The 18,776-nt window shown below is 48.3% G+C and overlaps 1 protein-coding gene across 1 annotated transcript; it reads left to right on the top strand.

Annotated features, from left to right (window-relative positions):
- The first annotated feature begins 13,698 nt into the window (after positions 1–13,698).
- On the top strand, positions 13,699–17,157 carry LOC124018561 (apolipoprotein D-like). Its single transcript, XM_046333891.1, has 5 exons — positions 13,699–13,860; positions 14,186–14,313; positions 15,159–15,280; positions 15,876–15,964; positions 16,742–17,157. The coding sequence occupies exons 2-5, from the start codon at positions 14,194–14,196 to the stop codon at positions 16,990–16,992; spliced, it is 582 nt and encodes a 193-aa protein (XP_046189847.1). The 5' UTR covers positions 13,699–13,860; positions 14,186–14,193; the 3' UTR covers positions 16,993–17,157.
- Positions 17,158–18,776: the final 1,619 nt, after the last annotated feature.

The following is an 18,776-nucleotide window of genomic DNA, read 5'->3' as shown; positions in this document are numbered from 1 at the left end:
ATGACTTTTAATGAAGAAAATACGGTACATGAAATAACTGAAAATACGAAAACAACAAACGAGTGAAACTAATTACAGCCTATCTGGTGACTAACACAGAGACAGGTACAATCACCCACAAAATACAACGCGCACTCAGGCTGCCTAAATACGGTTCCCAATCCGAGACAACGAGAATCAGCTGACTCCAATTAGGAATCGCCTCAGGCAGCCAAGCCTAACTAGACACACCCCTAATAATACACACTCCCAATTAATACAAACCCCAATACGAAATACAACATATAAACCCATGTCACACCCTGGCCTACCCAAACATATAACAAAAACACAAGATACAATGACCAAGGCGTGACAGAACCGCCCCCTAAGGTGCGGACTCCGGGACGCACCTCAAGAGCATAGGGAGGGTCCGGGTGGGCGTCTATCCATGGTGGCGGTTCTGGCTCGGGACGTGGACCCCACTCCATAAATGTCCTAGTTCCTCCCCTTCGCGTCCTAGGATAATCCACCTTCTCCGCCGACCATGGCCTAATAGTCCTCACCCTGATCCCCACATAACTGAGGGGCAGCTCGGGACCGAGGGGCAGCTCGGGACAGAGGGGCAGCTCGGGACAGAGGGGCAGCTCGGGACAGAGGGGCAGCTCGGGACAGAGGGGCAGCTCAGGACAGAGGGGCAACTCAGGACAGAGGGGCAACTCAGGATAGAGGGGCATCTCAGGACAGCAGGGCAGCTCAGGACAGAGGGGCATCTCGGGACAGAGGGGCAGCCCGGGACAGAGGGGCAGCCCGGGACCGAAGCAGCCCAGTACTGAGGGGAAGCCCGGTACTGAGAGGGAGCCCAGTACAGAGAGGAAGCCTAGTACTGAAAGGAAGCTCAATACTGAGAGGAAGCTCAGGCAGGTAGTAGGCTCCGGTAAATCCTGGCTGGCTGGTGGACCTGGATGATTAAGGTTGTCTGGCCGATCTAGAAGATCTTGGCAGACTGGCACTTCTGGCGGATCCTGGCAGACTGGCACTTCTGGCGGATCCTGGCAGACTGGTGACGCTGGGCCGACTGGCGGCGCTGGGCAGACAGGCGACTCCGGCAGCGCAGGAGAGGAGAAAGGCTCTGGCTGCGCTGAACAGGCGGGAGACTCCAACAGCGCAGGAGAGGAGAAAAGCTCTGGCTGCGCTAAACAGGCGAGGCGCGCTGGACGCGCTGGGCCGACAGGAGACTCCGGCAGCGCAGGAGAGGAGAAAGGCTCTGGCTGCGCTAAACAGGCGGGAGACTCCAACAGCGCAGGAGAGGAGAACAGCTCTGGTTGCGCTAAACAAGCGGGAGACTCCGGCAGCGCAGGAGGGGAGAAAAGCACTGGCTGCGCTGAACAGGCGAGGCGCACTGGAGGCCTGGTGCGTGGTGCTGGAACTGGTGGTACTGTCGCGGGGACACGCACAGGAAGCCTGGTGCGGGGAGCTGCTACCGGAGGACTGGTGTGTAGAGGTGGCTCTGGATAGACCGGACCGTGCAGGCGCACTGGAGCTCTTGAGCACCGAGCCTGCCCAAGCTTACCTGGCTCGATGCCCACTCTAGCCCGGCCAATAGGAAGAGCTGGTATGTGCCTCACCGGACTATGCTCCTGCACTGGAAACACCGTGCGCTCCATAGCATAACACGGTGCCTGCCCGGTCTCTCTAGCCCAACGGTGAGCACAGGGAGTATGCGCAGGTCTCCTACCTGGCATAACTATTCTCCCTTCTAGCTCCCCCCCAATAATTTTTTTGGGCTGTTTTTCCGGTTTCCTTGCCAACCGTGTTCCCTCGTATCATCGGCTCCTATCTCCCGCTCCCTCTGCTCTCCTTAGTGCCTCCACCTGTTCCCATGGGAGGCGATCTCTTCCGGCCAATATCTCCTCCCAAGTGTAACAGCCTTTACCATCCAACACGTCTTCCCATGTCCATTCTCCAAATAATTCATCCTCCCTTTGCTGCTCCAGCTGTCGCTGCCTGTTTAAACCAGCGCCTCTCCGTTTTTTCGGCGTGTCTTTTTCGTTGATTCGATTCGCCTGTAGCCCTCCTCGCATTGCTGTAGGGAATCCCAGGCGGGCTCCTGCACTCGCACTGGGTCGGCCGCCCACCTGTCGATTTCTTCCCACGTCGTATAATCCTTGCTTCTGCCGTCCATAACGTCCACCTTCAGATCCTGCCAGTTCACACGCTGCTCGGTCTGTGAATCGTGGTGGGTGATTCTGTAATGAAGTTCGTCTGTTGTTTGTAGAGAGTCAGACCGAAATGCAGCGTGTAGGTTACTCATGACTTTTAATGAAGAAAATACGGTACATGAAATAACTGAAAATACGAAAACAACAAACGAGTGAAACTAATTACAGCCTATCTGGTGACTAACACAGAGACAGGTACAATCACCCACAAAATACAACGCGCACTCAGGCTGCCTAAATACGGTTCCCAATCCGAGACAACGAGAATCAGCTGACTCCAATTAGGAATCGCCTCAGGCAGCCAAGCCTAACTAGACACACCCCTAATAATACACACTCCCAATTAATACAAACCCCAATACGAAATACAACATATAAACCCATGTCACACCCTGGCCTACCCAAACATATAACAAAAACACAAGATACAATGACCAAGGCGTGACAGAACCCCCCTAAGGTGCGGACTCCGGGACGCACCTCAAGAGCATAGGGAGGGTCCGGGTGGGCGTCTATCCATGGTGGCGGTTCTGGCTCGGGACGTGGACCCCACTCCATAAATGTCCTAGTTCCTCCCCTTCGCGTCCTAGGATAATCCACCTTCTCCGCCGACCATGGCCTAATAGTCCTCACCCTGATCCCCACATAACTGAGGGGCAGCTCGGGACCGAGGGGCAGCTCGGGACAGAGGGGCAGCTCGGGACAGAGGGGCAGCTCGGGACAGAGGGGCAGCTCGGGACAGAGGGGCAGCTCAGGACAGAGGGGCAACTCAGGACAGAGGGGCAACTCAGGATAGAGGGGCATCTCAGGACAGCAGGGCAGCTCAGGACAGAGGGGCATCTCGGGACAGAGGGGCAGCCCGGGACAGAGGGGCAGCCCGGGACCGAAGCAGCCCAGTACTGAGGGGAAGCCCGGTACTGAGAGGGAGCCCAGTACAGAGAGGAAGCCTAGTACTGAAAGGAAGCTCAATACTGAGAGGAAGCTCAGGCAGGTAGTAGGCTCCGGTAAATCCTGGCTGGCTGGTGGACCTGGATGATTAAGGTTGTCTGGCCGATCTAGAAGATCTTGGCAGACTGGCACTTCTGGCGGATCCTGGCAGACTGGCACTTCTGGCGGATCCTGGCAGACTGGTGACGCTGGGCCGACTGGCGGCGCTGGGCAGACAGGCGACTCCGGCAGCGCAGGAGAGGAGAAAGGCTCTGGCTGCGCTGAACAGGCGGGAGACTCCAACAGCGCAGGAGAGGAGAAAAGCTCTGGCTGCGCTAAACAGGCGAGGCGCGCTGGACGCGCTGGGCCGACAGGAGACTCCGGCAGCGCAGGAGAGGAGAAAGGCTCTGGCTGCGCTAAACAGGCGGGAGACTCCAACAGCGCAGGAGAGGAGAACAGCTCTGGTTGCGCTAAACAAGCGGGAGACTCCGGCAGCGCAGGAGGGGAGAAAAGCACTGGCTGCGCTGAACAGGCGAGGCGCACTGGAGGCCTGGTGCGTGGTGCTGGAACTGGTGGTACTGTCGCGGGGACACGCACAGGAAGCCTGGTGCGGGGAGCTGCTACCGGAGGACTGGTGTGTAGAGGTGGCTCTGGATAGACCGGACCGTGCAGGCGCACTGGAGCTCTTGAGCACCGAGCCTGCCCAAGCTTACCTGGCTCGATGCCCACTCTAGCCCGGCCAATAGGAAGAGCTGGTATGTGCCTCACCGGACTATGCTCCTGCACTGGAAACACCGTGCGCTCCATAGCATAACACGGTGCCTGCCCGGTCTCTCTAGCCCAACGGTGAGCACAGGGAGTATGCGCAGGTCTCCTACCTGGCATAACTATTCTCCCTTCTAGCTCCCCCCCAATAATTTTTTGGGCTGTTTTCCGGTTTCCTTGCCAACCGTGTTCCCTCGTATCATCGGCTCCTATCTCCCGCTGCCTCTGCTCTCCTTAGTGCCTCCACCTGTTCCCATGGGAGGCGATCTCTTCCGGCCAATATCTCCTCCCAAGTGTAACAGCCTTTACCATCCAACACGTCTTCCCATGTCCATTCTCCAAATAATTCATCCTCCCTTTGCTGCTCCAGCTGTCGCTGCCTGTTTAAACCAGCGCCTCTCCGTTTTTTTCGGCGTGTCTTTTCGTTGATTCGATTCGCCTGTAGCCCTCCTCGCATTGCTGTAGGGAATCCCAGGCGGGCTCCTGCACTCGCACTGGGTCGGCCGCCCACCTGTCGATTTCTTCCCACGTCGTATAATCCTTGCTTCTGCCGTCCATAACGTCCACCTTCAGATCCTGCCAGTTCACACGCTGCTCGGTCTGTGAATCGTGGTGGGTGATTCTGTAATGAAGTTCGTCTGTTGTTTGTAGAGAGTCAGACTGAAATGCAGCGTGTAGGTTACTCATGACTTTTAATGAAGAAAATACGGTACATGAAATAACTGAAAATACGAAAACAACAAACGAGTGAAACTAATTACAGCCTATCTGGTGACTAACACAGAGACAGGTACAATCACCCACAAAATACAACGCGCACTCAGGCTGCCTAAATACGGTTCCCAATCCGAGACAACGAGAATCAGCTGACTCCAATTAGGAATCGCCTCAGGCAGCCAAGCCTAACTAGACACACCCCTAATAATACACACTCCCAATTAATACAAACCCCAATACGAAATACAACATATAAACCCATGTCACACCCTGGCCTACCCAAACATATAACAAAAACACAAGATACAATGACCAAGGCGTGACAGTCCACAGCTTCCCTTCTGAAATACGGCAGGCAGCATCTGTATGTGGTACCACCTGCCCAGGTACTGCAGGAACAACACAGGCTACAACACCACATCAGATCAGCCTCGGTCTCAGCAGGATCTTTTTTCGACATTCAGTAACACTTTACTTGAAGGGGGTATAGACGGTAGTATAAAGGTATTGATGACACTTATGTAATCTTGATGTAAAAAAGGGCTATAAATGTATACATCAATATATAAACATAGATATGTTACAATACATTATAATGCAGTCGTGAAGCGGTTTAAAACCTGTCATAATCATTACATTTTCAGTTATGTAGCTATGTTACAATCCAAATAAAATGTTATTTGTCACATGCACCGAATACGACTGCTGTACCTTACAGTGAAATGCTTACTTATTAGACCCTAATCAACAATTCAGTTTTTAAAAAATACAGATAAGAATAAGAAATAAAAGTAATAATTAATTAAAGAGCAGCAGTAAAATAACAATAGCGAGACTATATACAGGGGGGTACATAGTCAATGTGCAGGGGCACCGGTTAGTTGAGGTAATATGTACATGAAGGTAGAGTTATTAAAGTGACTATGCATAGATGATAACAACAAAAAGTAGCAGAGGAGGAGGGGGCAATGCAAATAGTCTGGGGAGCCATTTGACAAGATGTTCAAGAGTCTTATGGCTTGGAGGTAGAAGCATCTTGGACCTAGACTTGGCGCTCTGGTACCGCTTGCCGTGCGGTAGCAGAGAGAACAGTCTATGATTAGGGTGACTTGTAACGGTTTTCTGTATGTGAAGGAGAGTCGGACCAAAATGCAGCGTGTAGATTGCGATCCATGTTTATTCAACTAACGTAACACAAATCTAAATACAAACACTACAAAACAATAAACGTAACGAAAACCGAAACAGCCTAATACTGGTGCACATACACACAGAACAAGGACATCAAGACACTAAGGACAATCACCCACGAAACACTCAAAGAATATGGCTGCCTAAATATGGTTCCCAATCAGAGACAATGATAAACACCTGCCTCTGATTGAGAACCACTTCAGACAGCCATAGACTTAACTAGAACAACCCAATAAGCTACAATCCCAATACATACACACCACATACAAAAACCCATGCCACACCCTGGCCTGACCAAATAAATGAAGATAAACACAAAATACTTCGACCAGGGCGTGACAGAACCTCCCTCCACTAAGGTGCGGACTCCCAAACGCCCCTCAAAACAATAGGGAGGGTCCGGGTGGGCGTCTGTCCATGGTGGCGGCTCCGGCGCGGGACGTGGACCCCACTCAATCACTGTCTTAGTCCCTCCTCCTCGTGTCCTTGGATACTCCACCCTCGCCGCCGACCATGGCCTAGTAGTCCTCACCCAGAACCCCACTGGACTGAGGAGCAGATCGGGACTGAGGGGAAGCTCGGGACTGAGGCAGCTCGGGACTGAGGGGAAGCTCGGGACTGAGGGGAAGCTCGGGACTGAGGGGAAGCTCGGGACTGAGAGGAAGCTCAGCACTGAGAGGAAGCTCAGCACTGAGAGGAAGCTCAGGCAGGTAGTTGGCTCCGGCAGATCCTGGCTGGCTGGCAGATCTGGAAGAGTCTGGTTGACTGGCGGATCTGGAAGAGTCTGGTTGACTGGCAGATCTGGAAGAGTCTGGTTGACTGGCGGATCTGGAAGAGTCTGGCTGACTGGCGGATCTGGAAGAGTCTGGCTGACTGGCGGATCTGGAAGAGTCTGGCTGACTGGCGGATCTGGAAGAGTCTGGCTGACTGGCGGATCTGGAAGAGTCTGGCTGACTGGCGGATCCTGGTAGACTGATGGATCTGGCTGCTCCATGCTGACTGGCGGCTCTGGCTGCTCCACGCTGACTGGCGGCTCTGGCTGCTCCATGTAGGCTGACAGCTCTGGCGGCTTCTTATAGACTGGCAGCTCTGGCGGCTCCGTGCAGACTGGCAGCTTCGTGCAGACTGTCAGCTCCTTGCAGACTGGCAGCTCCGTGCAGACTGGCAGCTCCTTGCAGACTGGCAGCTCCTTGCAGACTGGCAGCTCTGGCTACTTCATGCAGACTGGCAGCTCTGGCTGCTTCATGCAGACTGGCAGCTCTGGCTGCTCCATACATACTGGCAGCTCTGTCTGCTCCATGTAGGCTGGCAGCTCTGGCTGCTCCATGCAGGCTGGCAGCTCTGGCTGCGCTGAACAGGCAGGAGACTCCAGCAGCGCTGTATAGGAGGAAGGCTCTGGCAGCGCTGAACAGGCGGGAGACTCCAGCAGCGCTGTAGAGGCGAGGCGCACTGTAGGCCTGATGCGTGGTGCTGGCACTGGTGGGACTGGACCAAGAACACGCACAGGAAGCCTGGTGTGGGGAGCTGCTACCGGAGGGCTGGGGTGTGGAGGTGGTACTGGATAGACCGGACTGTGCAGGCACACTGGAGCTCTTGAGCACCGAGCCTGCCCAACCTTACCCGGTTGAATGCTCTCGGTCGCCCTGCCAGTGCGGCGAGGTGGAATAGCCCGCACTGGGCTATGCAGGCGAACCGGAGACACCGAGCGCAAGGCTGGTGCCATGTAAGCCGGCCCAAGGAGACGCATTGGGGACCAGATGCGTAGAGCCGGCTTCATGGAATTTGGATCGACGCTCAATCTAGCCCGGCCGATACGCGGAGCTGGAATATACCGCACCGGGCTATGCACCCGCACTGGAGACACCGTGCGCACCACTGCATAACACGGTGCCTGCCCGGTCTCTCTAGCCCCCCGGTAAGCACAGGGAGTTTGCGCAGGTCTCCTACCTGGCGTAGCCATACTCCCTGTGAGCCTCCCCCAATAAATTTTTGGGGCTGACTCCCGGGCTTCCTTGCCAACCGTGTTCCCTCATATCGCCGGCTCCTCTCTCCGGCTGCCTCTGCTCTCCTCGCTGCCTCCACCTGTTCCCATGGAAGGCGATCCCTTCCCGCCAGGATCTCCTCCCATGTGTAGCAACCCTTGCCATCCAATATATTGTCCCATGTCCATTCCTCATTGCGCCGCTGTTGCCTGTTACCACGCTGCTTGGTCCGGGTGTGGTGGGTGATTCTGTAACGTTTTTCTGTATGTGAAGGAGAGTTTCGGACCCGCAGCGTGTAGATTGCGATCCATGTTTATTCAACTAACGTAACACAAATCTAAATACAAACACTACAAAACAATAAACGTAACGAAAATTGAAACAGCCTAATACTGGTGCACATACACACAGAACAAGGACATCAAGACACTAAGGACAATCACCCACGAAACACTCAAAGTATATGGCTGCCTAAATATGGTTCCCAATCAGAGACAACGATAAACACCTGCCTCTGATTGAGAACCACTTCAGACAGCCATAGACTTAACTAGAACACCCCACTAAGCTACAATGCCAATACATACACACCACATACAAAAACCCATGCCACACCCTGGCCTGACCAAATAAATGAAGATAAACACAAAATACTTCGACCAGTGCGTGACATGGCTGGATTCTTGACAATTTTTAGGGCCTTCCTCTGACACCGCCTGGTAAAGAGGTCCTGGATGGCAGGAAGCTTGGCCCCAGTGATGTACTGGGCCGGTCGCACTACCCTCTGTAGTGCCTTGCGGTCGGAGGCCAAGCAGTTGCCATACCAGGCAGTGATGCAACCAGCCAGCTCTCGATGTTGCAGCTGTAGAACCTTTTGAGGATCTGAGGACCCATGCCAAATCTTTTCAGTCTCCTGAGGGGGAATAGGTTTTGTCGTGCCCTCTTCACGACTATCTTGGTGTGCTTGGACCATGTTAGTTTGTTGGTGATGTGGACACCAAGGAACTTGAAGCTCTCAACCTGCTCCACTGCAGCCCCATCGATGAGAATGGAGGCGTGCTCTGTCCTTTTTTCCTGTAGTCCACAATCATCTCATTTGTCTTTATCCCATTGAGGGAAAGGCACCACTCGGCCAGGTCTCTGACCTCCTCCCTATAGTCTGTCTCATCGTTGTCGGTGATCAGGCTTACAACTGTTGTGTCATCGGAAAACTTAATGATGGTCTTGGAATCGTGCCTGGACGTGCAGTCATGAGTGAACAGGGAGTAATTGGATACCTCATCATATGGTGAACTGAGGAACATCTGGTCTTAACTAACATAACTGTCAGGATTTGGCCAGGGTTGTTCCGGTTTTTGGTCACTAGATGCCCCCATTGTGCCTTTTGACCTTTTGTTTTCCCTTGATCCCCATTATTATTTGCACCTGTGCCTCGTTTCCCCTGATTGTATTTAAACCCTTTGTTTTCCTCAGGTCTGTGCTCTGTGTTTGTATGTTAGCACCCAGCCCTAGTACTCTGTGTATTCTTGTTGATCCCGGTGGACTCTTGTGGAATTCTGTTTTTTTGTTCTTGTTTGTTTTTGTTTTTTTTGAGTATCTTTTGAGGCTTTTTGTGCTTTACCTTCCACCTTGTGGATTTACCTTTTTGTCTTGGAGGATTACCTTTGTTCTTGTGGAATTCCTTTTGAGGTTGTGGAGTTACATGTTTTCCTGAAGAACTTCACTTTTTACTTCATTAAATACACCGTCTCAAGTACTGCTGTGTCTACCTCATCTTCTGGGTTTTGCCGACTATTCGTGGCTCAGTTGGTTAAGTGACTGTTTCTCACTCCGGAGACCCGGGTTCGTAACCGGGTCCTGACACAACTAATTACTGTCGAATGTATGTTGATTCATATCAGTAGTATTGGCAAGTACTGGGAAATCATCATTTGTCATATTTGTTATACTTAATTTTATTGTCTCTTATTTGCATAGTTTATGTGATTTTCTAAATAAATTTTAAAAAGTATTCGTTTTGAGATAGGAGACAATATAAATACACCCCATGTATTTTGACAATTTTACTGACAATAATTGACTAATAATTGAACTTAAACCCAACCAACATTTAGTATGAAGCTCCTATACGGTACCTGTAATCACACAGCTCCACCGTGTAATGTGAAACAGTTGTCAGTTACATGGATGTAGAACTTGCATAATTATGATTGACAGCCTTATACAACCACTAGACTGTTACGTGCTGTCATATGCTCACGTGGCAGAACCCAGTGTATAAGGCAGCTGTGTACACACGGGGGGGGGGGGGGGGGTCCGCTGTGTGAACATGTTTGATGAAGGGGCGAAGGTACCCCCATCCTGGGACACTAGCTCCTGTTGATGGGGTCACGTCCTTACCGTTTACGTAAATGGCAAATAAGGCAATGTCATTCACTGGTTTAAGCAGGTAAGTCATTGAGAACACGTTCTCCTGAACAATAACACCCTGACAACCGCTATTCCTCCGCACTTTTGACATTGTGCCTTAGAGGCTGTATCACAACCAGCTGTCATTGGGAGTCCCATAGGGCGGCGCACAATTGGCCCAGCGTTGTCCGGGTTGGGCCGGGTAGGCCGTCATTGTAAATAAGAATTTGTTCTTAACTGACGTGCCTAATTAAATAAAGGTTAAAAAAAATGTAACATTAAAAATATAAACATTTAAGGCCAATACCTAAGAAATAAAGTCATTCATGGTTTATAGCTGTGTTTTACCATATTATCATGGAATTTCTAACATATAAGATACTATTTACTGCTATTAGTTTTGTATTCACACCTGTCATGACATAAAAACAATGTGATATTGCATGATAAAATAGTAGTTACACAATAACCTATGGAATTCCTTGGTATTCATTCGAACAATGACCACTTGGCACCGTTTTGTACCATGCAAGAAGGAACCAATTGTGTTGAGTTATGATAAATACGATTTGTAGGTTTGTAAAGGTGGTAACAACCAAAGAAATATGAATATCCTAAGCCACAAACCTCCATGTCATGATAAGCAAAACCTTCTCTGTAGATTCGTCATAAACGGACAGATCAAAATCGAATTAAATTTTATTTGTCACATACACATGGTTAGCAGATGTTAATGCGAGTGTAGCGAAATGCTTGTGCTTCTAGTTCCGACTATGCAGTAATATCTAACAAGTAATCTAACCCAACAATTTCACAACAACGTCCTTATACACACAGTGTATAGTCATGAATAAGAATGTGTACATAAAGATATATGAATGAGTGATGGTACAGAACGGCATAGGCAAGATGCAGGCAGATGGTATAGAGTACAGTATATACATATGAGATGAGTAATGTAGGATATGAAAACATTATATAAAGTGGCATTGTTTAAAGTGGCTCGTGATACATTTAATTACATCAAGATGGCAAGATGCAGTAGATGGTATAGAGTACAGTATATACATATGAGATTAGTAATGTAGGGTATGTAAAAATTATTTGGCATTGTGGCATTGTTTAAAGTGGCTAGTGATACATTTATTACAAACATTTATCCATTATTAAAGTGGTTAGAGTTGAGTCAGTATGTTGGCAGCAGCCACTCAATGTTAACAGTCTGATGGCCTTGAGATAAAAGCTATATTTCAGTCTCTCTGTCCCCACTTTGATGCACCTGCACTGACCTCGCCTTCTGGATGATAGCGGGGTGAACAGGCAGTGACTCGGGTGGTTGTTGTCCTTGATGATCTTTTTGCCCTTCCTGTAACATCGGGTGGTGTAGGTGTCCTGGAAGGCCGGTTATTTTGCCCCCCGTGATGCGTTGTGCAGACCTCACTACCCTCTGGAGAGCCTTACGGTTGTGGGCGAAGCAGTTGCCGTACCAGGCGGTGATACAGCCCGATTCGAACCATGGACTGTAGTGACGCCTCCTGCACTGAGACCGCTGGTTTACCCAAAAGAAAGTGTCAAGGGGAAGCCCGATTGGATTTGGTTTCACTCACATCTCTTCAAGAGAAATACGTAATTGACAGAAACAACTTTGTCGCATCTCTTGTGTGGTTGTCCTCTGGTGGCTAGGTAGCTAAAATTGGCCTTTTCCTAAAAAAAGAGATAGGATTTATGGAGATAGGTATTTGGACTTGTGGTTTTACTGAATTCTCCGTACTGGCCAATGATTATGAAGGCGATTCTGATCCAACCATAAATTCATACACATTGTGGCCCTGGACTGAGAGGATGGATGTTCAGAATGTAGCTTGATGTAGTAGGCTACTGTTAACTAGCTGGCTAATCGCTAACTTTGCCCATGAATCGAAGTTAGGCTAGCGAGCAATAATTTTAGCCAGGTAGCCTAGGACAACAAAAACTAAAAGTGTGTACAGTATGACAGAGTCATAGAATGTTTCACCAACATGAAAGAGAGGAGGATGGCATTGGCATTTCTCTACATGTAGGGTGAGTCAGCCTGGTGAGTCCTGTGCCTGCTCCCAGAGCCAGGCCTCCTGTGTGTCTCTCCACTCCAGAGATGGCCTCCAGTCCGGAGCCTCCAGAGGTGGCCTCCAGTCCGGAGCCTCCAGAGACGGCCTCCAGTCCGGGGCCCACAACGCGGGTGGCAAGTCCGGGGCCCGCAACGAGGGTGCCCAGTCCGGGGTCGGCGGCAAGGGTCCCCAGTCCGGGGCCAGCAACGCGGGTGCCCAGTTCGGGGCCTGCAACGAGGGTGCCCAGTCCGGGGTCGGAGGCGAGGGTCCCCATACCAGAGGGGGGTACTGTCACACCCTGGCCATAGAGAGGCTTTTATTCTCTATTTTGGTTTGGCCAGGGTGGGCATTCTAGTGTCTTTATTTCTAGGTTTTCTATTTTCTATTTTCTACCCCCGGACAGGGCCAAATAGGTAGGCTATAATCCCACCCACTTTGCCAAAGCACAGCCCCCACACCACTAGAAGGATATCTTCAACCACCAATTCACCATCATGAGACAAGGCCGGCTATTGCCCACAAAGATCTCCGCCACGGCACAACCCAAGGGGGGGGGGCCAACCCAGACAGGAAGACCACGTCAGAGACTCAACCCACTCAAGTGACACACCCCTCCTAGGGACGGCATGGAAGAGCACCAGTAAGCCTTTGACTCAGCCCCTTCAACTTTGTCGAAGCACCTTTGGCAGCGATTACAGCCTTGAGTCTTCTTGGGTATGACGCTACAAGCTTGACACACCTGTATTTGGGTAGTTTCTCCCATTCTTCTCTGCAGATCCTCTCAAGCTCTGTCAGGTTGGATGGGTGCACAGCTATTTTCAGGTCTCTCCAGAGATGTTCGATCGGGTTCAAGTCTGGGCTCTGGCTGGGCCACTCAAGGACATTCAGAGATTTGTCCAGAAGCCTTCGACCCCAGTCTGAGGAACTGAGCACTCTGGAGCAGGTTTTCATCAAGGATCTCTCTGTGTTTTGCTCCGTTCATCTTTCCCTCGATCCTGACTAGTCTCCCAGTCCCTGCCTCTGAAAAGCATCCCCACAGCATGATGCTGCCACCACCATGCTTCACTGTACTGATGGTGCCAGGTTTCCTCCAGACGTAACGCTTGGCATAAGAAGTCAAGTTACACTTCTACCTGTGTAGGAACACACTGTGTATTAACATGTTATTACTTAGTACTTTGGTAGAGCATGGCGCTTGCAACGGCAGGATTGTGTGGGTTTGATTCCCGCCAGGGTCACCAACACGGAAAATGGATGCAACTGTAAGTCGGTTTGAATGCATCTTGCATCTGCAAAATGGTGTGTTATTTCACTTGTGTAAACAACTGAAACCACTAACATGTCTGTCACTAGCAGAGTCAGACAGGAATTTGTTTCCTCAAGGTCCATTTGAACAGGTGCCATACTCCCAACGCTAAGACAAACACTAACACACACACACACACTCAATTCTGGAATTCTGAGAACAACCTGTCATGAAAGCGATGCGTCAGCCGTATAACTAATGAGTTTGACATATAAATAGGCGTCTATAACCCACTGAACATCACTGAAACAGGTTGATCTTCTGAACAAGTGCAGGTAAGTGGGACCCATTCTCCCTGTTTGTTTCTCTCTCTCTCTGATGCTTTAAGCTCTGCGATTTCACGTTGCCTGAAGAATGACGCTGTGCACACTGTAGGTCTGTAGTTGTTAGGCACAATGCATTGCATTCGTAACTTACTTCTGAGATAAAATGTACGTATCTTGACCAGTGTCTAGGATAATTGTTTATACAGTATGTTCTGTTTCCTAAATTGTTTGATATTAATTCATCACTGTATACTTGAAGTCAATTTGCATTGTCCTCCAACGGAGTTGGTGAAAATGTCTTGACTTTTCTGCGTGTGTGTCTGTTCCTACCCAGGACCCAAAATGCAGACTCTACAGGTTCTCTCTCTGACTCTGCTGTCTATTCTGGCCGCTAACGCCCAAACTTTACGCCCTGGAAAATGCCCCCAACCTCCCGTCCAAGCTAACTTCGACGCCGCCAGGGTGACTATACCTAACTTGTATTACTCTATTTGAAGTTGCTCTTATGCATGTGCAGTAGCATTGTAATTAATTGAGTGATAACATGGAATTGCATGTATTCATGTGTAGTTACAGTGTCATTACTTGCGTGACAATGTATTCCACAGCAGGTTGCTGAGGGGAGAAAAGCTCATAATAATGTCCAGAACGGAGCAAATGGAATGGCATCAAATACATAGAAACCATGGAAACCATAGAAACCATGGAAACCATAGAAACCATAGAAACCATGTGTTTAATGTGTTTGATACCATTCCACTAGTTCTGCTCCAGCCATTACCACGAGCCCGTCCTCCCCAATTAAGGTGCTACCAACCTCCTATGTTGCATTCATAAATTGTTACCTATTCATTTAGTAATTGTTTTGTCATTACATAGTAATGCGTTTGAGCATTTGTGTTATTACACAAGTGGAAGAGATTTTGTTCCTATTTCCACTTTAATTTTTTTTTTTTAAACACTGAATACAATGTTATTACAGCATTACTACACCGTTATACAGCAACCTGTATCTACTTTAAGTGTGACCAAAGTGTCGCCTTCGATCAAACCACTGGCATGTTGTGAGCTGCAGGTATGGATAACGCCATGGCATGTCAAAGTCAGGAGGAGTAGGGTAAAGTTGCCCCAAGATGCTGATCTTGGGTCAGTTTTGCAACCATTCCCAACAAATGGTTAAGTTTAGGATTGGGTCAGGGGAAGCTGATCCTAGATCTGTAACATAGGGGAAACTTAACCCCTGAGCTCTAAGCCATACCGTAGCATCACATTGTCATATAACCTTTGACCTTTGTCTTTGACAACAGTATCTGGGCAAGTGGTACGAGATCAAGAAGCTCCCTGCCGTCTTCCAGAAGGGCGAGTGTACCACAGCTACCTACTCTCTGGAGAGCCCCGGAGTCGTTGGTGTGCTCAACAGGGAGCTGCTGTATGTACATTAAAGAGATCAAGTTAAAAAGTACATTCAACTGAGACTCAGCGATATGACATTCCCACGAGTAGCAATGCAGATGTAGATGAGTGCAATGCAAGATGATGCACTCGTAGAGTGTGCGTTTCCATAGCTACGACATGATAGCTGCCTGATCTGAAGCCACAGAGAAGTTTTGCCTCGTGCTATTAGTTATTGTTGGAAATCATGCATCGCTGACTTCACCGTTAAAGATTGAGATACAAAATTCAATGTTTGTATCTCAATCCAGGAGAGCAGACTACCTTTTATTAACCCAAGTCTAAGCCTCCTATTCAATCAAGTACATGTAATGGAAAACCGCGCTGTAGGTTTAGTCAGAATGTTAAGGACAGGTGGGATGTGATGTCATTATCCACTGAAAATGTTTGCAGCTTACGTGGTGCTGAGTCGGTTAACAAGGTTAACACCTCAGCTATAGCATAAACATTCAACAGCAAGTGCTGTTTTCCTTTGTCTGCCATTGATTGAGTCGGGTTAGCAGGCCTCATAAAACGCCATTGTTGAATGTGTTTAACCTCTAACCTCTCTCTCCCTTTTTTAAATCTCTCAGTGCTGATAACAGTGTCAGTGTTATTACTGGCTATGCTAAGGCCAAGGACCCCTCTGAGCCCGCCAAGCTGGAAGTCACCTTCTTCGAGGGTAAACACACGTCAAGTCTAATCTACTTGTCTCAACATTCTCGTGAGGTAGACCTAAATAAGTCCATTTGACTTCTTAAGTGGTCTGTTTCTGACCCATGTCTAATCTGACCCTGTATGTGGTATGTATAGCGTTATGTAGTGGGCTGTGTCGTGTTAGCGCACAGTTAGGCAAACATATTGACAGGATACACTTCCACACTCCATCCCCCAGGGGGCAGCAGCAACCTTGTCCAAATGCTGAGCCTTGTTGATAAGCACATCAGGTGCTGCCAATGAAGGTGATGGTCAGTCAGAGTAGCAGCTGGTAAGCTGTAAGGCTGCTTGGTTTGTTTTGGTGGCCATGAGGCCTTTCGTTTGTTTTTGTCTTTAGTTTGGGGCATTCCTTTTGTATTTTTCCTTTTTGTACATATTCCTGTTTCGTCATCATCTAAACAAATGATAGTGTACTTGAATGATCAAGAGGAAAGAATGGGCTGTCCCTGGACCAAGGTAAGGTTGCTGTCTCCCTGAGCACATGTACATTTAACACCAAGGCACATACACAGATTTGTCACAGAAATGCACACATTCAGGTTACAGACCACGTAACTAGGCCTAGGACTCCTAGACAGAGCGACTACAACAATATCCTTAGGCTAGTTATGGGTTTCGTAACAATATTTATATTCATATGGGCCTCTGTAGAAAAATGTGAAATTATAATCCATGTATTTATTTGAATTATTCTCATGAATAAACTACTAAATGTATTTGAATATGTTTTCCTCTCCTGCAGACTCTCCCCCCGGCAACTATTGGGTTCTGTCCACTGACTACGAGGGCCACTCCGTGGTCTACGGCTGCACCGACATCCTGGGCACCTTCCATGCTGACTTTGCCTGGATCCTGAGCAGAGAGTCCACCCTGTCTGAGGAGAAACTGGAGGAGCTGTACCACGTGTTCACCTCCAATGGCATCGACATCGACGTGATGACCGTCACCAACCAGAGCCCAGAGCTGTGCGCCGACATGCCTCTGTGGGCCTAAGAGACATGATTCAGTCTACAACATACGTATGATTTGCATTCATAGCATGGCTTGCACATAGACTGCTGTACAATGTCCAATGGTTGATACCTGCATGGTTGTTCTGTGTTTGGTCTGTATATGTTAACCTATGAGGAAATGCAATAAAATTATACTAGAAACATTTATCTGGTGTGAATGTGTGCTTTTTCTGACTAGTATTTATAATGATTCCAATCACCTCGCTGTTCAGTGAGGTGACTGTATAAAATGGAATCTTTTGTCACATTCAGCAAGCAAATGTATGATTTCAAAAAGAGAGGAACCAGTCCAATGATGCAACAAAGGCATAAAAAAACATTCTCTGTCATCTTATATGACAATATTGCTACCATGTGCATTCCATATTGTCTCACAAGTAAATAGGTATTTCGAGTGGAGTGTCCTACTGTGAATTCACATGCTCAGTACAGTATATATATATTTTTTCTAAACTGATTTTCTGTGAAGCACTAGATGGCACTATGACCGTGGCGGAATTCAGACTCTGTACCCTCCTCCCTGACGCCCGCCTGCACATGCTCCCACCATTATCTGTTGTCCTGTCATACTTGGTTACACGACTAACACGTGTGGGGGCCCTTGTTTGTACTGTTATCATATTACAAGTTAAGTAAATATGTTATTTATATGTATTTATCACAAAGATCCAGATTTTCTATTACAGAAATAATAATTAAATATTAGGGGCAATATGTTATGTACAGTAATAGTACTAGTTGAGTACTGTGATGTGTCCAAACGATGCCTGTTACTTCAGGATTCGGCTCCTAAATATAAAAGTGATTGCTTGTGCTGTATTTATTCTGTTGAAAAATTGTTTTAAAAAAATACATCTAATAATTACAGTGAAATTTGAATGCATTATTGTTTATCTCTTGAAGCATTATAGAGGCTTAGCTCTGTTATTGGACAGCCCTGTCGTGAGCCTTTATCTCATGCTGTCAAGTCTCTGGGAACAAACCATGGAATTTATAGCTAGAGCTCTTTATAAGGCTAAACCCACTTCATAGTGACTACATAATACAGGGTGCAAACAAGCCGAACAGAAATCCCAGCTTACACCAGGGAGATTCTTAAATTAGCGGGTTTAGCTAAGTATCTTAATACTTTGTTTACTTAATTCCTAAGTCTTTTATTAGTGAGTTCCTCTTCTTTTTTGGGGATGAAGTGAGCATTCCCCTCACAATATGGTTGTCTGGTTTGACAGCCCCTCCCCCCAGGCAGACAGAAAGAAACTGTTCACAAACGGTTATCTTTCTGGTTCAACAGCCTCATGTGGAGCCTTCTCAGGGTCCAGGCCACTCTTTTTATATTTTCATTCAAAGTATTGCCACAAAAGGCAAAGCAAACATAATTCAAATACATGTGAGGATCACTCTGGCCTGCACTCCTATAGATGTGGTAAAGAGAGATATATCAAATTCTACCAAAACAATGGAAATGCCACTTCCCCCCCCCCCCCACCTTTCAGGAAAGATTCAGAATCTTCTAATTGCCCCTATGAAAATTAGTCTGCATTTAGGCCAGAGTTTCCCAAAATCTGTCTTGTGGACCCCAAGGGGGGCATGTTTTGTTTTTGCCCCTAGCACAACACAGCTGATTCAAATAATTAACTAATCATCAAGCTTTGATTATCTGAATCAGCTGTGTAGTGTTAAAGCAAAAACCAAAATGTACACCTCTTGGGGTCCCCAGGACCGAGTTTGGGAAACATTGATTTAGGCTATTGTTTATATGTGTTT

This window comes from Oncorhynchus gorbuscha, unplaced genomic scaffold (assembly GCF_021184085.1).
Source record: "Oncorhynchus gorbuscha isolate QuinsamMale2020 ecotype Even-year unplaced genomic scaffold, OgorEven_v1.0 Un_scaffold_55:::fragment_4:::debris, whole genome shotgun sequence".
NCBI classification, from domain to species: domain Eukaryota; kingdom Metazoa; phylum Chordata; class Actinopteri; order Salmoniformes; family Salmonidae; genus Oncorhynchus; species Oncorhynchus gorbuscha.
This window is presented reverse-complemented; position numbering and strand designations above follow the sequence as displayed.

Coding starts and splice junctions, on each gene's coding strand:
- LOC124018561 (XM_046333891.1), top strand. CDS start 14,194: ATGCAGACTCTACAGGTTCTCTCTCTGACTCTGCTGTCTATTCTGGCC. Junction 14,314..15,158: donor CTAACTTCGACGCCGCCAGG/GTGACTATACCT, acceptor CTTTGACAACAG/TATCTGGGCAAGTGGTACGA. Junction 15,965..16,741: donor GGAAGTCACCTTCTTCGAGG/GTAAACACACGT, acceptor CCTCTCCTGCAG/ACTCTCCCCCCGGCAACTAT.